This window comes from Haemaphysalis longicornis, unplaced genomic scaffold (genome assembly GCF_048455015.1).
Source record: "Haemaphysalis longicornis isolate Haplotype H1 unplaced genomic scaffold, Haemaphysalis longicornis Haplotype H1 scaffold_5, whole genome shotgun sequence".
NCBI classification, from domain to species: domain Eukaryota; kingdom Metazoa; phylum Arthropoda; class Arachnida; order Ixodida; family Ixodidae; genus Haemaphysalis; species Haemaphysalis longicornis.
Window position 1 is genome coordinate 71,026,285 of NW_027526385.1, and position 20,631 is coordinate 71,046,915.

The following is a 20,631-nucleotide window of genomic DNA, read 5'->3' on the forward strand; positions in this document are numbered from 1 at the left end:
TGTCGCGGCTGCGTTGCCACTAGGGACATAACATTGAATATGCCCAATCCAAGGATTAATACTTTGACGGTACGTGGCCTGTTCTACATGCCTGTTCTAGCACTACCCCGAATACCTCTTCAGGCATTGGCCCTAGCAGCACGTCGCCTCCCAGGACCAATCGCAACAGGATCATGGCGAATTGGTCCCAGTGCCACGCCGGCAAATATTTCTAGGGACCATACCGGTATCATGACTACCCAGCACGCCATAATATCATTTGACGCATCTAGATATACCGTTGAGCAGCCGTGCTTGTACTGCGCTCACCCTGTACCATGGGTGGGCCCAGGGTAGCCGCACTGCCACGGCATTTCCACCAGTCTATCTCCTCAAGCTAGAGATCAATCTGGCGCGATTTCATTTAAAGACGTATTTAACTTCGTGTGTGCATACATACTTAGCGTTGCCCGTCATCGCCTGTAAAGTGTACTTGGTCTTTCGTCCCCGTATATTGTGACACACCATCTCGGTCCCCTCCTAGTCGCTTGCTCGTCAGATTGAGAGGATGCGAGCTGTAGCGAGCTATGGTTAACCAGTCGATAGCGATTAAGTTGTTTTTCAGCTGATTTTCTTCATGGACTCCCTCTTCCCTGCCGATTACCATCAGTTGGTGTTCGCAATTTCTTTCTGGCCCCGCTCTCAGCACTACGATTCGCAGGCGCTGCTTTGGTATTCGGCCTTGCTTGGAGGCTGCAAATATGTCTATGTAAATGCAGATATATAAGTATTGTTCTAAAATCCATTGGTAATCAATCTAATGACGAATTCTACTGGTCGCCCTGCAGCAGCTCCCAAAAAAATCGTATCGATTTCTTTTCGGTGCAGACAAACCTGTTTGAAGGGGATCAATAGAGATCGTCATAAGTGTAATTTCAATGCTGGTTTGCGCAGTAAGGAACACGCGTGCTACAGCGGATTTTGCCTGATGACGGAACAAGCACGGTAGAGGCTTTTTCTACAGCTTCGATTTAGCAGTTAGGCGATTTAGCAGTAAGGCACCATTAAGAATACAACCCGAACGCAATAATTATTTAAAAGAGAGAGTGGCGCAGCTCTTACTAGTACCCTCTTATCAAGACATTCAATTAAATTGAGGTGACAGTAAAGTAACATCAAAAGCTCACCCGAAAGTTCATTATCTGCTTTTCAACTTGAAAAAAACGTTCGTTTCGGTTTCGGACTCTCTCACCCTCCGCAGACGTAGCCAACAGATCCCCCATACTTGTTGGCTTCGAGTAAATCACGTGACGAGCTAGAGAGGAAACTCCATGATGTCGACCACGTTTTGTATGTTTCGGCCGGCACCGTTAGAAGCTGCATTGTTTACTACAAACCGGTTTTACCGAGGTGGCCGTACTCGCTGAATTGTCGTGCACGTTGTGCACAGACTGAAGTAAGTGTGGAACAGATAGCGACTTTTCGGCATCGCTTGCCGTCACATTTCTGTGATCACCGTTGACCTTGGATACCATCGCCGGCGACTGCCTTCGTGAGTACGGCGTAAGCTGTCATGTTTCTTTTACCCGTTGTTCGTGCAGCAGAGACTTTCTTGATTCACTCGTACGTTGTGGTAGTCGCAGTTCTTATCAGCTACTGACTTAATGTTCTCACTCTACCATAGTTTATTAATCACGAAGTAGTGTCAGGTAGTGTTGGCGACGCGGTGACAACGGCGACGCGAGTGCGCAATTTGCGAGAAACGGCAGCAGGGTAAAAAAAGTGCTTTACTTTTTTCTTTTTGAATTTGTTGATTCTGCTGCATTAGCTTAATGAGAACAAGGACGCTTGCATTGCGAGTTTTCATAGATATTTCTCTATGATATGGGGCCTCGTCTCAGGAGCTGAGCGTCGCGGCGCGGCGCGGTTCGTGAATCGTGAGGCCTAATCGTTCTCGGAAGGCGAGGTCACGATGGCGTCGCGCTTCGCGCGGTTGGGCTACAGTGAAATAGAATATTGTTCACTGTAGTCGGGCGGTTTGCGGGCTGATCACCGCGCATGCGCTCTGTGGGCGGAGCAAAAAAGAATATACTACCAGATATGAAAAAATAAATACCCTGAATATGAGGTGGTTTAAAAAAAAACCTGCCCCAGCGTCGCCCGCAGTCGATAGTACGGACACCTTATATGCTACGCTGTGCGCTGACGATAATTACCGGGTCTGTACGATCTATCAGAAGCTTAGAACAGAATCGTCGGCGAAGAGTTGGAAAGCGACTCGGATTCCTTCGCGATGGCTGACGCAAAACTGCTCCCGTCGTCGCCCCAACTATGGACGCTGAGATAGCATACCTGATTCTTGGTGGCCTCCATGAGAAAGAACCGGTAGACGTCCACAGTCTCGGGAGATACCAACTGTGGCGCATGCGCAGGGGAGCCCCCGAGACTTACTCCAATGCACATGCCGGTGCACGACCAACTACCTCGTGGCCTCTCTAATAAACTGGAGCGCGCACCTCTCGCGCCCTGGTGAAACGCGCCAGACAACTAGCTTACTACTTTTTTGTACCTCAATTTCTTTTACTCAATAATCCGCACTTACCAGTTCTTCAGAGTTGCCGTGGCTACTTCCGCATTGACTGTACATACTGAACTTCTACGAAGCGATCGCGTGTCTCGAATTACTGGTTATATCGAATTTCTTCGCCGTCACGTGCACTTTACGTAACATTTTGCATATTGGTTCAGAGACTGGGCTTCGTGATGAACTGTTTGTTACTGTTTTCCCGCGTTTTGTTCGGCACGCTTGCTTTCAGTGTTTGCTATCACTTCCTTGGGCTACTTAAGCGCCATCTGTCTCGAAGCAGCCAGCAACGTTAGCGGTGAGCGTGGCTCCTAGTGGGCTACTGACCAAGGTAAATGGAAAACGGGTACGTGGCCATGTGGAAATGGGTGATGGGAAGTAGCGATGTGGAGATGGGAGGAGTGTGATTTCAATTGGTCAGTGAATGGTTGAGAGCTAGGCGAAGGAGGCAGGTTGCGATCGTGGGATTAGACGAGAGTGGAAGATGAGTTTAGCTGAAGAGGACGAGTGGGATGGGAAGACAAACGAAGAGATATGAAGATAAAAAGTGTAACGGAGGAGGGCGTGGTCGGGGAAAAAAGGGAAGGGAATGGAAGGGACTGGAAGGAATGGGCAAGTCGAAAGTGTGTGGAAAAGAGGGGGAGGGAGGGAGGGAGAGAGCGGAGAATTGACGTTGGGGGCCGTCGTGGGGTATACGTAAAGAGGAGAGATAAGAGTGGAAAGGGAGGGAGAGGGCGGAAGGGGAAGTAGGGAAGAGGGAGGGGAGGTGAGAATAAAAAACTGAGGAAACTCTTAGAGGTCGTGGGAAGGTGTGGAGCAAGAGAGGAAAGGAAGAGGGTATTGACGTGGGGAGGAAATGGGGATGCGATTAAGGAGGAATGGGGAAGGGGAAGTTATGAGAGAGGGGGGTTAAGGGAATGGCGTGGGTCAGAGATTAGGGGAACTGGAGGAGGGGGACGGAGATCAGAGCGCAATGGGTAGGGGTATCGGAGGGCCGTGGAAGAGAGGGTGGGAAAGAGGGGAACAGGAAGGGAAAGTGGGAAGGGAACAGTGTTAGGGTGGGAGGGGGAGAGAGGAGGAAACCCTATGTGGCCGGGATGGCTGAATGTCATTTCCGGCAAACGTTCACAGTGAAAATGTAGCATGTGAACTGAAGATGCTCAAGTAGATGAAGCTGAAAGCATCTCAAAAGTTTTTTTTTTTATTATTATTTAATTTCGAACCGAATCCTTGTTGAGTCGTTTTTTCGAGCCGAATCCTTGTTGAGTTCTTTATTTTCTTTTTCGTCATTTTTTTTTTTTTTTTACTTTCTCTGCTTTTTCTCTCTTTCTGGGGTCCCCACCCCCACCCCCCCGAAATGAAGTGCTGCTTACGCCACTGGTGTAAGCACACCTGCAGTCATATGCTTTGTTTGTACGAAATGCTTTGAAATGGGAATTCACCTAGAATTTTTGTTTTCTGCAGAGTTGCAGTCGCCATGGAAGAAGGGAGACCCTCAGGTGCTCCCCTGAGCTCAGGCACTAACGATGTTCCGAACATGAGCGCTGTTGGTGATACAGTGGGTCCTGATGACGTTGCCCTCATTCAGGATCCCCCCAAGACAGAGACCCAAATGGATGGCATTCCACGTGGAGAGGGACAAGATGACGGGTACGTTTCACAGACTCTGTCACTGACTGTATTTCCTTTTGTTTGTTATGTCAAAGAACTTACCTTGTTTTACTTCATCTTGCTGGTGCCAACCCGAAGTTCATTTGACGGGAAGAATTATATTTTCACTGTGCACATCAGCAATGCATGTGAAGAGCAAAACCACTGAAAATTATGCCACACCGCAGCATGCTGGGCAGCAGAGCTGACTAATCATAGAGCTTCCTCCCGAAAGATAGAAAGCGCACCATGACGGAGATTCATCATCATAATCATCATCAGCCTGTGTACGGCCTGTGTAAGGCATAGGCCTCTCCCATAGATCTCTAATTATCCTGATCCTGTGCTAACTGTGACCAATTTATCCCCGCTAACTTCTTGATCTCATCTGCCCACCTAACTTTCTGGCACCCCCTTCCACACTTGCCTTCTCTGGGAATCCACTCTGTTACCCATAATGACCAACGGTTATCTAGCCTTCGCATTGCATGCCCCGCCCCCGTCCATTTCTTCTTCTTAATTTCTACTAGTAAGTCCTTAAGACAAGTTTGTTCCCTGACCCACTCCGCTCTCTTGATGGAGATTAAGTAGCTCCTAATGCAGATAATTATTTACCGCGTTTCCTGCAACTTCATTATATCCGCAGTTATATTGTGAAAGCTCAGTTTTACCATAAAGGTTTTCAACGCACATTATTCAGATGACGCGCTCTTATTTATAGATCATACAGTCATATTTCGCGGCTGTCCTAGGAGAGGTATCCTGGGCCTGCTTTGCATTGTAAAGTTAGCCCTTTGACTTGAGAACAACAGTGGTTTCCTAACGACTCCTCAAGCATCCCTAGTATTTGAATAAACTTTTGGTGCATTTTGATGCCACTTTTTCGAGTGAGATATCCACTGCACCATGTCTTGCAAGGTCATTCATCGAGTCGCAGTGACCTTGAGTTGCCAGAGCATAAGTGTGGCACGTGCGACATCACACCATGTGATCTGCTGTGGAGAGGCATTGCAGCTGTGCTTGCTAGGAGCCTCCCTGTTGTGGTACCTTGTGACTGTGCAAGGGTTTAACAGCTGCTTTGCTGGCGCTTGGTTGCTCAGTGATGGTGTGCCGGCTGGGCTGTTAAACTTGAGCTTTTCTTTCTCTCACAGAAGCCCGCTTGACGGGGAAGGAGAGGAGCCGTCACACGCTTCGCTGAGCTCTAGCGGGTATTGCACTCGGAACATGAGTGCCGAGCCCGCAGCAACTCCTCAAGCTGTCCCTGTTCTTACGGGTCTGCTGATCTCCGATGTCCAACTCTGCAACCCGTGTCCACAAGACGTTGCTGGGTGCGTTTTATACACCACCTTCTTTTTAACTCTTTCGGGACCGCCGGAAAAAGTGATGAAAAAGGGAGGTCTCGGTAAAAAATTTTTATTACATGAAGCAAAGATACCATCCTGCTTTACCATATACCAAAATGCAGCTAATTATATGTTCTTTGACATACAATACCGTGTTTTACTTCAACACTGACGATAGCACCATGAAAAAATCAGAAAGTAAGAACTTCGCAAAAAAACTACTGAAAAAGATAGAAAAAAGCGTAAATCTAAGAATAATTAAAAAGAATAAAATTATTTCAGGATATACAAAATCTAACACAATGCTTTGTTTATTCATCACGAAAGTTTGATGCGGCTAGGTGTAACTGGTTTTTTGTTTTGTGTGTGATTTCTTTGGCACTAGGGCCATGGCTAGAGAGAGAGAGAGAAAGACTTTATTTGAGGCCAGCAGGGAGTGGGAGGTCGGGATGCGCAGAGCCTCCACATCCCACCCACGTTCACGACGTCCTCGGGACTAGGCCCCGCCGGTGTCGGCGTGAGCGGTGCGCGAAAGGTACTCGGGAGTTCGTCCCTTTCCCCCCCGTCTGCGACTCGCTCCGCTTCTGCCTGGCGAGAGCAGCCTCGAGCTGCTGGACGGCTAGAGTTTGTGCGTTCAGGTCCGTCGAATAGACGGCACTCGTTATGGAGTCCGGCAGCCGGCCGTAGAGGTCGGCAGCTTCCACGGGGTGCACTGCACAGTCCCACAGGATGTGGGCCAGAGTTGCGCGATGTTGCCCGCACACACTACACACGTCACTGGCGTACACGTCCGGGCACACGTGACGCGCGAGCGCCGGCGTGATCACTGACTGTGTTTGTAGTTGGCGTAGTAGCACTGCCTGCTGTCGTGTTAGTTCCGGGTGGGGCGCCGGAGCAGTGCGCCGGCCGAGCCGGTACCACTCCAGCACTCCAGTACCACTCCGGCCATGGCTACGTCGTCGCGCAGGTACACGCCGGGCTCTCGGCTCGGCGAAAACTTGATCCGTTTCTGCGCTGGTGGCAGGAGATCACCACAATAGGTAGTTAACACCCTAGCGAACAGATATAAACTAGCCAGAACATATTTCGAGCGCACATACCTACTCCAGAGCCAATTGAAACCGAAACCAACATCCACCTTTGAGCGCGATTCATGTTCCAGGCTGATCGACACCCGAATCCTCACTTGAGCTCAAATGCAATCTCTAAAGTCGCATTTCGACTCTTCACTGCCACTCTCATCGTCAAAATCCACAGCAGAAGGCGAAGATATGCGAGACGAGACGACGCGGATCTCTTATCGCGCTCGCGCGTGAGTATGTTTACATTTGGAACCACCGCCCGTCAGAATAAAATATCTGATGCGTTGCCGCCTGGCGATAAAAAAAGAAACTTCACAAAAGAGAAAACTCTAGTTTTCAAACTATCTCCTAGATGTCGCTAGGTGTTCCATCGAGCGAAAATTTTTATTCTGCAGGCTCGCGAAACCATCGATCATATGTGACCGATGGCCTATAGGAGCGGTCCCGAAAGAGTTAAAGGGGCCATGCAACCTTGTTAAATCTGGAATAACTAGCATTTGGAAACTCACTCAGATCCATCCCAGCCACGAAAAACAGCTTTTTTTTTTTTTTTTTTTTTTTGAAAATGTGCAAGAGATATTGAGAAACCTTTCAATTCCATATTACAGTGATGTGATATGGGTAGGAGGGATGTAATATGGGCCTGCAGTAACAACGCAGTTATCAGTGTGTGTAATTGCAGGTTAGCGTACGACAAAATGGAACTGAAGGCCCTAGTATGCAATCGCCATATGTTTCTTGGCGGTGGCTTTGGCCAGCACAAACAGGATTCCCTGATGTCACAGACGCGGCCGGGAAGTTTGCTGGGGGAGTCGCCATTCCTTTATTTGTTTTCCTTGATATCTCGATTGTTTGTGTGAAGTTTGCGACGAAATTGATATAGTTATCAGGAAGAGCAGTCTCTTTTTTAATGGAACCAATTTTGTCAAATGTTTACAGCGCAGACACACGTAGGACGAAGAAGAACGTAACACCACAAGCACTTGCAGTGTAATGTTCTTTGTTTTGACATGAACCAACAAGCCTGACTGGTTCTTAGTAACCAATTTTGTATTTCGTCTTTATGGCGCATTTCAAGATAATACTAGTACACTTTCTTACGCTACCTGAACACGAAAATTTTGGTCTCTGTCTTTTGGTTAAGGCAGAATGTTACTGGTGAGCTTGCCCACTGTTTGTTTATTCAGCCACTGGGAATTAGTAGGCGAGGGTTCGAGGAGGGGAAGATGAGTGTAGAGAGAGGAGAGGGAGGGGGAGAGTAGCACAGTGAAGAATCCAAAACGGCCAATAACCAAAAAAGAGGCGAGGCAGATTGAAACGAATAAATGGAGAGAAAAAATGGAAGCTAAAACGTTGTTAAAGATGTACAGGGCTGAGAAATTGATCGTCAGAAAGGAAAATTTCTACGATAATTCCCAGGGCAGTGCTTTGCTTTTTGAGGCTCGAGCAGGTTGCTTGCGAACGAAGCATTCACAAAATGATGGTGTATGCGTGGTCTGCGTCAAAGAAGCAGAAACTGTGTGTCACATAGTGTGAGAATGCGAGGGTATCCATCCAAATCTACGAGGGAAATATTTGGCTTTCATAAGCCCTAAGATTCAAGGGTAGCACAGAGGGACTTAACTTCAAGGCTATCGAGGCGACTAAAAGGAGTTTATGGACGAAAAGCCGAGAGGGTAATATTGCATAGGACAGCTGCCACCATGGTAACAGAAAAAATAAGTATTATTTTGTGCCTAAGTTTTTTTCTGCCTGCCCTAAGAGCAGCGCTAGTGTTCAACGAAGAGTGTAAAACATGGGTATATTAGTATCGTTTTTTTTATCCTCAATCATTAACGGGTGGATAGGAGGGTGCACTTGTAATAAGGGGTCATGAGGGGAGGAAAACTGACAATAGTAATGAGGGTAGTGGGGGGAGGAGGGAGAAGGGGACAGCAAGACAGGAAAGTCTAAGATGGTGAGGTTGAAGAGAAGAGGAAGGGGATTTGTGAGATGGGGTGTGGAGGAAAAAAGGAGAGCAAATGGATGAGGGAGAGGAAAGGGAGTAGGGATAGAAGAGGGGGAGAGGAATAAGGGTGGAGCTCAAAGGGGAATTTTTAAAGGAGAAAGGTGAAGAGTACATGCAACAGATGACATGGGGAATGGCAGGAGTGCAAGAGGTTTGAAGGAAAGGGGACTGTTGTCAGAAGAGGGAATGCAAGGAAGGAGGAAAGTGCAAGGGAGGGGGAGATAGGAGAGGGGGAGTTTTAAACATAAAGGGGAAGGGAAGACAGGGCAGGAGGAACGGGGAAATACGAGATAGAAGGTAGGGGAGGTAGAAGAGGAGGAGTATTGGGGGAAGGGGAGGGAGAGAAGGAGGAGGAATCTGAGGGGGAAGGTAGAGGTAACAGGAAAGGTGGGATTGAATCAAGGGTAGTAAAAATTAAGGCAGGGGGGAGGGGATGGGGATGGCAGAGACGGAGACGGATCACATGGCGGAGACAGGGGATGGGGATGGAAGAGAGGGGAACGGGATAAGGCAGAAGGTAAGAAAGAGCACAAGTGCTTTACCTCAATCGCAAAGGTTAATGCAAGGACGTGATCATGTCATATTATACTATAGCGCTGGGCATGAAATCACGAAGAATGAGACTGCTGTAATTCTGCTCACTGAGGATGGGCATCATCATGTAGCTGCTTACAGAGAGTAACAGTGTCCCAGGTGCCGCAGCAGTGGCTTCCATTACTGAAAGGTCACACTGCCTGCTTCATCATGCTTACAGGGTCTTAGGTGTATAGCTTCCATTGTGTGTCTCCCTTCTTGTGCAGAGCCCCACTTGCCGTGGATGGAGCAGGCACCGCAAAACGTCTGCCAAGTTTGAATTCCGATGGCCCCCAGAGCTTGACCCAGGGGCCTGCAGTGGCTTGGAAGGCCGCAGCCGACTTTCAGGAGCCGCAGATGCCTATGAGCCCCACCGAAGAGGCCCCACCGACGCAAGACACAATCAGGTGCATCTCGGTGACTCCTCTTATCGCTCAGTACAGCATATTGTTGGGCTAGTTGACGTAACGGTTTTAGATGAAAAAAGCTACCAAAAGTTGAGAGAAACGCGTAAGAAGGCTTTCTCATATCAAAAGTGCATCATAATCTTCGCTAAAAGTGCTTCCAGGCTTGGCTGAAAGTTAGCCCAATCAGTCATCAAATCTTCAAAGACTCAAATCGCAGCGAAGAACTCTCCCCCACCTCCTCTTAACGCAGAGCTTTTTCATCCTCTTATGGCAACAGCCATGTTTGCAGCACTTTCAGGCATCTACGATGGCTGTGTCTGAGCTGTATTTACTAAGGGGGGGGAGAGAGACAGAGAGAGAGCAAATGTGTTGTGTTTGGCAGTTCTTCCAGCATTGTGTACTGGGAGAGTATGGCAATACTTCCACCTCGTCTTATTCGCTGCAATTTGTATGTGCAGCGGAGACAATCCCCACAGAAGACGAAAGGGGTGTTGTGAAACCAGCTGAAGGCGGCGGTGGGAAAAGTTGCGTGCAAGCTACTGCAGAATGACAAATTCTCAGAAAAGTTCTGTACTCACACATTAGCATTCGTACTCCTCTTCATTTCACCAACCTCATGTTTTGTTGGTGGCAGCCATGGAAGGCACCAACCGGAACAGCTTTTTTTGTGTTTTTTTCCTTTGTTTTTGGCTTTTTTTAGTGATTATTCTCATGAGGGCACACGATCACGCAGACTTCTGAGATTTCGTGAGTAGTTTCCAGTTAATATTTCAATATTTTGTTTTGTGGATTAGGTAAATCTCTTCTAGTTCGTTGTTTCATTTATTTATTTATTTTTTGAAGTTTTCTGCGACCGACGATAGTCGCCAAGTTTGCCTGTCATTGGTAATTTTTTTGCGAGTAACAGAGTACCCTTTTTTTTTTGCATTTCGATCACCACTGGGAGTCTTATTATCGCCTCCACTTTATTTTCCCGTCCTCTCTCGTAGAGCCCTGGTTTCCGAGGAGATGGGGGTGACGGCCATTGAAGCAGCATTTGCGGAGGAAGGGAGTGATGTCCAGAAGCCACGAGTCACGGAGAGTCCGACAACTCAGCTCGCAGAAGATGCAACTGGGTGCGTGTCGGGGCCGTTCTCGCAAGGGGCCATGAGGACCAAACACCAGTTTTTGTTCATTAACTCTTTCATTACTGAAAGTGACTGATTCTTAGGGGTCTAGAAAACATTTTTTTTTTCTGCTAGACATATTGGCTAGGCACTAACTGCAGCAAAGTGAAAGGCAAATGATTTAAACACCCTTTCCGACAACAACATTTTTTTAAATGTTTTCATTCATCGTAGTTATGAAAAAAATCAAAATTTTTATCACGTTGTAGAAAATGATAGAAAAGGAGTTGTGTATAACACGCCATGCACCGATAGTAGAAAAAATTTGGAATATAGTATTTTGTAGGGAAAGATTTCAAAATACGTCTTTGAAAAAATGTTGACTTGCGGGGAACAGTTTGTCAGATATAAAAAAATGTTAGCAAGCGGGGTGCCTGTGCCATGCTGTGAAGCCCAACCTACATTTCAAAATATGCAATTTCGGGTGGTTTCTTGGAAGAAATTTGGCGGTTTGACATTATCAGAGGCACCAATTTGTCCCCACATGACATAAAAACATCTTGTCAATCATTGACTTTGCATTTAATACGGCCACCACCGTAATCAGGACAAGCGTGCGATGCGGAAAAATCTGCGTGTAGTTCACAACAAAACTTGGTGGTTGATGCTTGTTGACGTTCTCTGTCAGTTGTCTCTCAAAACATAAACTTGCAGTTTATTATCATCTCTGACTCGCTATTGTAGCGCTGCTTGCAGGAATGAATCGCATTGCGGTAGAATTGTGCCCTGAAAGCTTTCACCGAGTAGCTGTTGCACAATGAAAGAGTGGAGCATTACAAGCTTCCAGCATTGCAGCCTCATTTAATAGTTTTGAAAAGAAGCAATACCAAACCTGTTGAAACTTCATCCCAATAGACATTTCTACTAAGGAGCAACACTAGACCTCCAGTGATACCCTTGAATAGAAATGAAACTGACTGGCGAACAGCTAGCGGTGTGCAAGGCCGGTTTGAAATGCTCTCCTTTTCGGAACTGATATCTGGCGACTGGGTGTTACTTTCATCGGAAGTTCTTATCGCAGAAATCACTTCAAAATGGGATGAAATCACAAGCGGCATGTTTTTTACTTTCTTTTTCTAGGATTATTAGCATGCACTGAAGGTACCAGGGCAGATAAGCTTGAAGTTGGGTAACTGTGTAGTAGCGCCAAATGTGCATTTTACGATGCAGAAACGAAACCAAAACCGTTCTAAACTGTTTGTGAATGGTCCTGTGGTACATAGGACTACAACACAACTTAGAACAACGTTAAAGGCAATAAAACTGTCTAAGATCGTAAAGTAACTTTGAAAACAGGCACTGATTGATATTTTCAGCCGATTTCAGGGATTATTACTGTCAGAGTGCTGACCTGACGATTGAAAATCATCTTCTGATTCGCCATTCGTGCCTTGATAAAAAAAGCAAACGCTGCGATGCAAGTGGCACGCATTCTCCTTTAGTGGCAGTGACGCGCGATGACCATGCACCTTTTCCACATCCAGGTAATGTAAACGTGTGTCAAAAATCACGTTTTTGTTGCAAAAATGAAAACAAAACTGATTTTGAAGGGGCATTTTCTGAGATAACTCCAAATAGCTGTACTTGTTCCAGAAATGCCCGGAACGCTATGAAATGGGGCTCCCAAGGTATCGTTCAAAGTGAACGATTTTGAATAGGCGCGGTAACAAAATGTTAAACACAAGTACTACCCTCGTTCGAATGTTGATTCTGGATTAGGGATTTGAAATTGGCATGGGATTCAGTACTGGCTCTCATAGGCAATCAAATGGGGCATTGCAAACCATTTTTCCTCACACTGGAACACGTTTTCGGAAAGTAACTCAACAGGCCTCAGACTCATTGAAGAGACAAAGCCAGGTTGCCAGGCGCTGTTGTTGTTGTACTGCAACAAGCAGCCACAACACTGCAACAATCTTTTGGCCAGCAGTGAACAGAAGGAAGATGGATACGTGCTCACACTAAAACCTTTGTCAAGTGCCACACGAGTGCTTCTGGTGTTAAACGAGTGCTTGTTTTATGTTCTATTTCGCTTTCGTTTTTTAGTCGGGAATATTTATATTTTTTTTTCTCTCTCTTTTGCAGGGCTCCGCTTGAAACGAAAAGCAGGTCACTTTCATATCCTCTGCCGCATTCCAATGGAGACTGCATGCGACCCATGAGTGTGGGGCTGGCCATCGATTCCCAAAACATGGCTTTCGGTCGGACGTCTAAGACTGTGATTGCAGAAGAGGATGCAGGGTGTGTCTTAAATGACTCTTTCTTTGCTTGAGTTTTGTTTGGGCGCCGTACAATGCGCATTGTTTCAGTAGCGTTCGTATCTAAAAGACATGCTGCGAGGAATTTTGTTAGAGTGCATGAAATTTTTTTGTGGCTACGCGGCTCATTTCGGTAGCAGTGGGCGTTCATGGAGCCACGAAGACAACATGCAACTTTGTTTAATTTGAGAGAAATGCCCGTTGGTAACTTTCTCAGCTCTTTCTGGCCAAGAAAGATGTCTTTTTATTAAAGGAAAACGGAATAAATATTTAAAACTTTTAAATTTCACACTACGGTAACGTAATATATGCAGAAGTGGTGTAATATGGACTGACACTAAAAACATCCTTTTTGGTGTGTTTGTTCACCTAACATTAGCATTCATGTGTCGTGATCAAATGGAACTGGAGGTTCCACTACCATCTTTCAGTAATATTGTTTGGGGGTGGCTTAGGTCAGCAGTCGCCAATCGCACAAACAAGATTTCGGCATCATGGAGAAGTCGCTGCAAAATAGTTGGAGAGTCACAACCGCTTCATCCGTTTTCTTTAGTTTCTTGATTACTTTTTTCAACTGTGCGATAAAATTGGCATCATTGTTATCAAGGCAAAGCAGCCTTTTTAATTAAATTAACCAAACTTGTATTTCGTCTTTATGCTCCCTTCGAAAAAATTTCCCCAGCATCAACTCTCACATCAATGCAACTCCCCTCTTCCCGCCTTGCCTGGGTGGCTCAGCTTAGCAATTGTTCATCCAGCAGGCAGTCACGGTCAAACTTTCTTCTCGTTGACCTTCACACTAGTGGGTACAAAAGGGGCCGACGTCCTTCCCAGAGTTGTAGCCCCGCTGTTGTTTCGCAGGCTCCCATTTTTCATAGGAGAGCCAGAAGGAGGCCTCCCGGTGTTCCAGCCCATCTCGGGCTCCCTTCCAACTCTAAACAACGAATCGCCAGGGAGGGCTAAACCTGTGAGGCCGCCGCCGGGCTTCGAGAGCCTAAAGGAAGGGGCGGCGCCTACGCAGGCTGCTGTCGGGTATGTAGTATGTTTTGTAGCGTAAGCTACACTGGCCGAGGTTGAGCGGTTTCACATGTGCCGTGAAGGGCCGTTCTGCGCAAGCGTGAGAAGCATTGGATTGGTTTGGATCGGATTGGCTTGGCTTGGATTGCATTTGATTTGGATTGGATTAAATTGGATTGTGTTGGATTGAAATCCAATCCAATTGGAGTATGGGTGCTGAACCTTAGCTCACGCTACATATATCCTGCCATAGCCGAGCTGAGCCACTGCTAATTTTACTGATGTCTTTCGCTTAAAAGTGCGGAGAACTTTAGGGGCCCGGCTTGTCGTAGCTAAACTGACGTCGCGCACCCAAACAGAGGCTTCGTAAAGAAAACCACTTTCCCTGGTGATTGAACCTGAGTCCTTCGCAGTACAAGAAGTTAATTACATTGCGCCACAGGGACGTACGTTCCTTATACGCAAAATGTTGCGGGTGATCTTTGTGCTGCGCCGTTGCCACGGACGCTGCGCTTGCTAGGACGCAAATAGGTACGCAATAATATAAAACAAGGAAAGCGTCACGGATCAATGCATTAATTGCCCGAAATTATGAAAACTCAATCCAGTGTCTCTTTGTAGGCTTTTTCAGGGGCTGCGTTGACCTCTCTTGACCAATTTCGGTATCAACACCAGGCTGATGCGGAAACTAGTCAAGAGGGTGCTTACAGCCCCTCTTGCCAGGCTCCACACTTCCCAACAGTCCACTGGAACACGCCCACTAGAACAGTTAAATTTTTTTCTCGTGGTTTTAGATTACTTAGTTGCAATAATGGCCCACTGAGGGGAACGCTCCCTGAGGAAGTGGAGAGCACGATGGAATCCTGTCTGCCCGGGAGGGTACATTTGAAACCAAAAAGGTACGCCGGTCTGTCAAAAAAAAAAAAAATCGCTAATGACGTTTCAGCTTACAGCAAGGAAGCCTTGTTCGCAGTCTAGTGAACAAGAACGCTGGCAGCTGAAACATCAGAAATGTTTTTTTGTTTTTTGGACTGGTCGGTGTTTCTTTTTTGTTTCAAGTTTTATGCCCCTGAACTGCATGGAAATGTGTAAATATTTTAGAGTACTCAGTAGAATGCAATGAAGCCAGCCACAGGGCTTTAGCTAAGCAGCTTCTCACTTTTTATTAATACGAACAAAATTTGATTAAGTGTGGCCTGTTGACACATTCGTTTATGGTATTTTGCTGTGAGTTTTTATGCTTGAAAATGGGGCATCGTTAAGCCATGAATGATGGGACATTTAAGGAGGATGCTGGTTTAAGAACTAGTAGTTCCTTTGTTGTTTCACCGAATTTAATGAAACCTGAACTCCTGATGTAAATGTTATGCTGATTCCAAATGTGCACTTGTTTTGTTTTGATTTCAATTAATTTTTAGGATGGTGAATACTGTTAATTACTTGCAGAAGGAGTAGAAAGAAGCCTAATTAACCAAAATTTTATATACATTACACGATGCTAGAAAGCAGGAGGAAGACAATGGTAGGAATGCTTATTTGATGGGACCACTAGTCATAATTTACTTGCTGTTTAAACTTCCTTGTCCAAAATTAGGATCGCACGAGTTCTGTCAGAGAAAGCTTAAATTTCCTTAAGGCGCAAATTTAAAAATTTTCGCTCCTGCCATTGAATGCTCTGCATATTCTCCTCCCTAGCACAACAAGACCATCAGTATCGCATTTAAAATTTTTATTGACACCGCCGAGAACTTCGCACAAACAGTAATAGTTGGAGAAATTTAAACTTTTTTTTTTTTGGAATGGTATTTTATTTTCTCGTCATCTTTTCTACCCACTGTAGTGGTGCATGGCTAGAACGTTGGGCTGTAAACCCAAGGACGTGGGTTCAAACCCGGTTGCAGTGGCCACTCATCAGATGGAGGTGAAAAGCAATAATGCTCGTGTGTCAAAATTTTTGCACACGTTGAAGATGTTCAGGTGGTAAAAATTAATCCGGAGCTGTCCACTGCGGCGAGCACTGTAGCCCAGTTGCAGCTTTGGCATATTAAGGAGCTTTTAAAACAACTTTGTTAAATTTTTAAGTAAACTCTGTGAAATTTGTATCAGTCTTGCTGATTTTTTCACCACTGATTTCAGAACCCTTAAATAGAAGGTCTCAATTTCAAGGAATCGCCTTCTCGCCCCATTTTTCATTTGCAAAGACTGATATCTGTCCTTGACCGCGTGTCCTTGCGTTGCTACCTGTTGTTTGGCAGGTCTCCACGGTCGGACGGAGACTCCGACGACAGCGACCACGAGATCCGAGTGGAAGACCTCTACAGTCCGGATATGCCGCGGGAGGCTGCGAAACGACGCGCCCGGCAGCAGCAGGAGCCTCCTCCACCCAAGATGTTCGAGCACCTCTACTGGATGATGCAGCGCTTCACGTCGCAGTTCGCGAGAGTCCACGTTGAGCGAGAGTGCAACGAAGCCGGCCTGTCCGTGTGCGTCATCTGCCGGGACGCGCAGACCCTGCTCGTTGAAATCCAAGAAGCCGTGCGGAACGAACCGCGCTGCCGCGAGTTCATCCTCAGCAAGGCCCACTTCATGCGTGTCTTGGTCGAGCTTTGTCGCGTAAGCTCGTCGCGTTCGCCAAGCATCTGCGGCGTCACAGGGCCGGACATCCAGAAGTTTGTCGAAGGGCGTGGGTATTGCAATGGCGGAAGCGTCGTGACCGTGATGGAAGGGTTGCTTAGTGACCTCCTCTGGGAGCGCTTTCTGGGCGAAGCTTGCAAGAAGGTGAAGCGGGTCACCTACACGATTCGCCCGCAACCTCCTGCAGCGCTGAGCGACGGGGACGCTTCTGTGCCAACACCATCCAATGGATTTGTTTCCAAGTCCGTTGATGCTGCCCAATGTGACGGTTCGTCGTTGGTCGTTGCCGGCTGCTTGGACGCCCGGCACCTCTGGATCTTCCACGATGCCGGTGCACAGCGGAACGTCCACGACCGCTGGACGGCCGAAGTGCGGCGGGCTGCTCGACGGGACACTCAGAAGGTTGTTGCTTCCGTGGGTGAGATAGCGGGTCTGCCGACACCGTACGAGGATTGTCCCGAGAGGGTGCTCGTGGTGGAAGACTGCGGCGAGATGGCCGTGGTGTGGTTCATGGATCGAGGCAACTTCCGCAAGGTCTGTTGGAGTGAGCTGGTTCCGCTGGGGGCCTCGTTCAAGGCTCTGCCGCCGGCCGTCTGCCTCGCAGTTCTCGCAGGCGAGTATCGCTTTCGCCTGGCTTGTACGGACTTTTACAGCGAGGCTGTATCCAGTCGAAAAAACAATTGGCAGGCCGATTGGACCTGCCAAAAACACAGTAGGGCCAAATGGAGCCATCTGCATTTCCAAATGGTTCCAATTGAAACAGTTGTGTTTTCGGCAGGTCGAAATGGTCCTCCAATTGTGTGTGCTTTTTTTTTTTACTGGATGTCTCGGTTTCTTTCTTAGCGCCCATTTACAAACTCACGTCGACCAATTTTTATTCTTGAAGCAAAGCCAGCTTTCTAGTAAATGCTCTGGAGCTCTCACTCGAATGTGTTTGTCTTGAAAAAAATTAAACTGATACAGTAAACCCATGTTACAACAGACCATGAGAGTGATCACGATTTCAGTCTGCTATGAAAGAAGTATGAACAGTCCAGACACTGTTGCAGCGTAGACCGGTGATAACGTATGTCGCGAGAGCCGTGAAAATTCGTACTGTAAGCGGTACCGCACTATAAACAAAACATACGAGAATCCCAGCATATCGCAACCTATTTTTCAGCCATTCCTTGTTTATCATCACTCAAACGAACGCCTCTTAAAAACAGGTATGAGCTTTATTTCATCTTCGCCCCCCCCCCCCCCCCCCCCTCTTGCATCTGACGCTGCTGCTGCACGGTCTCACAGACCACAAGTGCAGCTTTAACTTATACTTTTTGTTTGTTTTGAATGATCTGCGTTTCTTAGTGTCTGGAAGAAGAAGTGCCTCAGAGAGCAAGGCGTCATAAAAATCGCAGCGAGAATTTTTTTTTTTTTTTTTTTTTTTTTTTTTCGGATGCTCTAAAAGGATGAGCTGCTTATCTGCACAAGGTTCTAATCGCAACAACTTACCGCATCTGGGGGGGGGTGCTCACTATCTTCAGCAGGGGTGGGCCAAGGGCAACGGCAGGTGTAGTTTTCACGCGAGTGCAAACAACATGCAAACTAAAGAGTGCCTGTATGTTTTTCCGGTGTATAAGGAGCGCGGGCTGTGTCGGCAGGCTGAATCCATCTTTTTTCTTTCTTTTATGCGACCCTAAAACAATGCCCAGCTGCACTGCCATTATTCCAGCTGCCATTATTCAAGGTTGAACAATGATTTCCAAACTTCTCGCAAAAAGTAATGACGCTATTCGGGCAACTGATGCCATCTGGCGTGTTCATTGAAAACCCTTTTTCCAGTTTCGTTGCCGTTTGTTTACATTTCACATGTGTAGATGGCGTCGCGAGTGAAATTTGAACCCAAGGTAGCATCGAGTTGGGTGAAAGTGGCATCCTGTTTCACTGCACACTCATCAAAGCCGGACAGCGTTTTCAGGGACTTCGGCCACTGCTGCTGCTAATTTTGTTTACCCCAGGAGCAGTGATGAATCCAGCAACGATGTGGATTCTTCAGATTTTAGTTCTGATAAAAACTCTACCATTCAACAGCCTCAGACTTAGACAGGTGCTGCCAGGGAAGGTTCGCCTTTGACTTAACAAAACGTGCCTAATATCTGGTGATTGCGGTATTACTTTTATGTGTAGGGTCTGGACAATGTGCGGCGGGGATATTTTGCCAAATGCACTGTGCCATATCGTGTTATCACCTTCAAAATAGCCTGCCGCTCGTGTAAAATTGGTGCTTTGGAGCAACGTGCGCTGCTTCTCAAGAACACTTTTTTTTTTTTTTTTTTTTACCGCTGCAGTGATAAAAATATTCTGTGAGAACATAAGCAGTTATGCTTGGATGCACATTTTACAGAGACCAACTGACTCTCCAGCGGTTTCGCAGAGTGGCACAGCCATCAGGGCCGCTTGTTGGCAGGCCCGCAAAAATCCAGAACTTTGTGTGCAGCGATGATGTATATATTTAATCATAGCTTAGGAACGTAGAAACATTTTGTATATCTATAATTGCTAAAATATTTTTTAGGCTCAGTAAAATCGCCTATTTGTGTTTTGTTTATACTTTTTTCTGCATTCTTTTTTTGTTTCGTTGACCAATAAACCGTCAATGATTACCCCTTTCACAAAACTGCTGTTATGTGTTTGAAAGAGAAATCTATAAGCCACAATATCATGCATAGCAATGCTAGATGTGTCCGCTAGCTCAAGAGGAAAAAAAGTTTTCTAAAAGCACTCAAAATCGCCCATTTTTCTGTGGCCACGAAAGACTTGACTTCCCGAAGAGACACGTGGGCTATGGGAGGCTCACTGTAATGGAGGGCTCCGGATTAATTTGGCCACCTGGGTACCTCGAATGTGTGCCGAAATCTTGACACACGGGCTCTCTTCTGAAAAGCAGCCACCGTGTCTAGGATCGAACGCTCGTCGTTGGGCTCAGCAGCACAACGCCTTAGCTACTGAGCCACCATTGTGGGTCAGAGAAGAAAAGAAAGGAAGTACCGTATTTTCACACGTATAACCCGCACCAAGAATGTGAAAATTTCAGGAGTGAAATAGAGGTGCGGATTACATGTGAAGTATTCCCTGTGGTGCAGCTTCTACACAATGCACATTGTGCCGTGATGGCCCTACAGCAGTAATAGTGACTAAGCCACTGTTATCCTATCGACTGTGGCTATTTTGCACACACAGCTCAACAATATACCAACCTGAAAAAATGTATGCGGCAAGTCATCTAGTTTTGTAGTCAGCTTGGTAAGTTCCTTTGCACAGACAAATGTGTAATGTTGCCTGAGTAGCAGCTTTGGTCCATCCTTATATGTATAAAATATGCGGGCAATACGCAGATAAATATATATTTTTTTTTTTTCGTCGACGGAAAGGGGGGTGCGTGTTATATCCAGGGGCGGGTTATACGCGCGAAAATATGGTATTGATTCTCCGAGGCGAGAAACAAGCTGGCCGTGGTATTGCCTGCTTGGTGTCTTGAACAGAAACCTAGAGAGTCATTGGTTTTACAATTTCCCATGAGCACTTGACTAAAGATGCAGTTCACCACGTCTTTTTTGTTCGTAGCTTGCTCAGTGCAACCTTTTGCACATGCTTTTTTTTTTTTTTTTTTTTTTTTTTCAGGTGTGAAGCCAATGCCATTTGTGGGCCTTCTGAGGGAATGCGTGAAGACGTTTCAGGTTCTCACTAACCACTTCATGGGGGAAAGTAAGTTCTGCTTTTGTGGTACTCTGAATCTGTAGTGTGACGAGTGATGGGTGTGGTCTCCTTTGCAAACCTTATTATGGGCAGGTTTACACTGTGTTTCTTCTAGGTTGCGACTTGGTTGGAGCTTTGCTTAAGGGGCAGACTGGTCTTACACCAAAAATCTTTGTTTTTACAGTTATGACGATA

General features: G+C 46.5%; 1 protein-coding gene across 1 annotated transcript; it reads left to right on the top strand.

Annotated features, from left to right (window-relative positions):
• Positions 1–1,280: 1,280 nt before the first annotated feature.
• LOC144139738 (uncharacterized) lies at positions 1,281–20,480 on the top strand. The gene is made up of 9 exons (XM_077672013.1): positions 1,281–1,542; positions 4,028–4,213; positions 5,365–5,541; positions 9,447–9,626; positions 10,616–10,741; positions 12,878–13,033; positions 13,912–14,082; positions 16,323–17,314; positions 20,362–20,480. Exons 2-9 carry the CDS (start codon positions 4,041–4,043, stop codon positions 20,478–20,480), a joined length of 2,094 nt encoding a protein of 697 aa, XP_077528139.1. The 5' UTR covers positions 1,281–1,542; positions 4,028–4,040.
• The last annotated feature ends 151 nt before the right edge of the window (positions 20,481–20,631 follow it).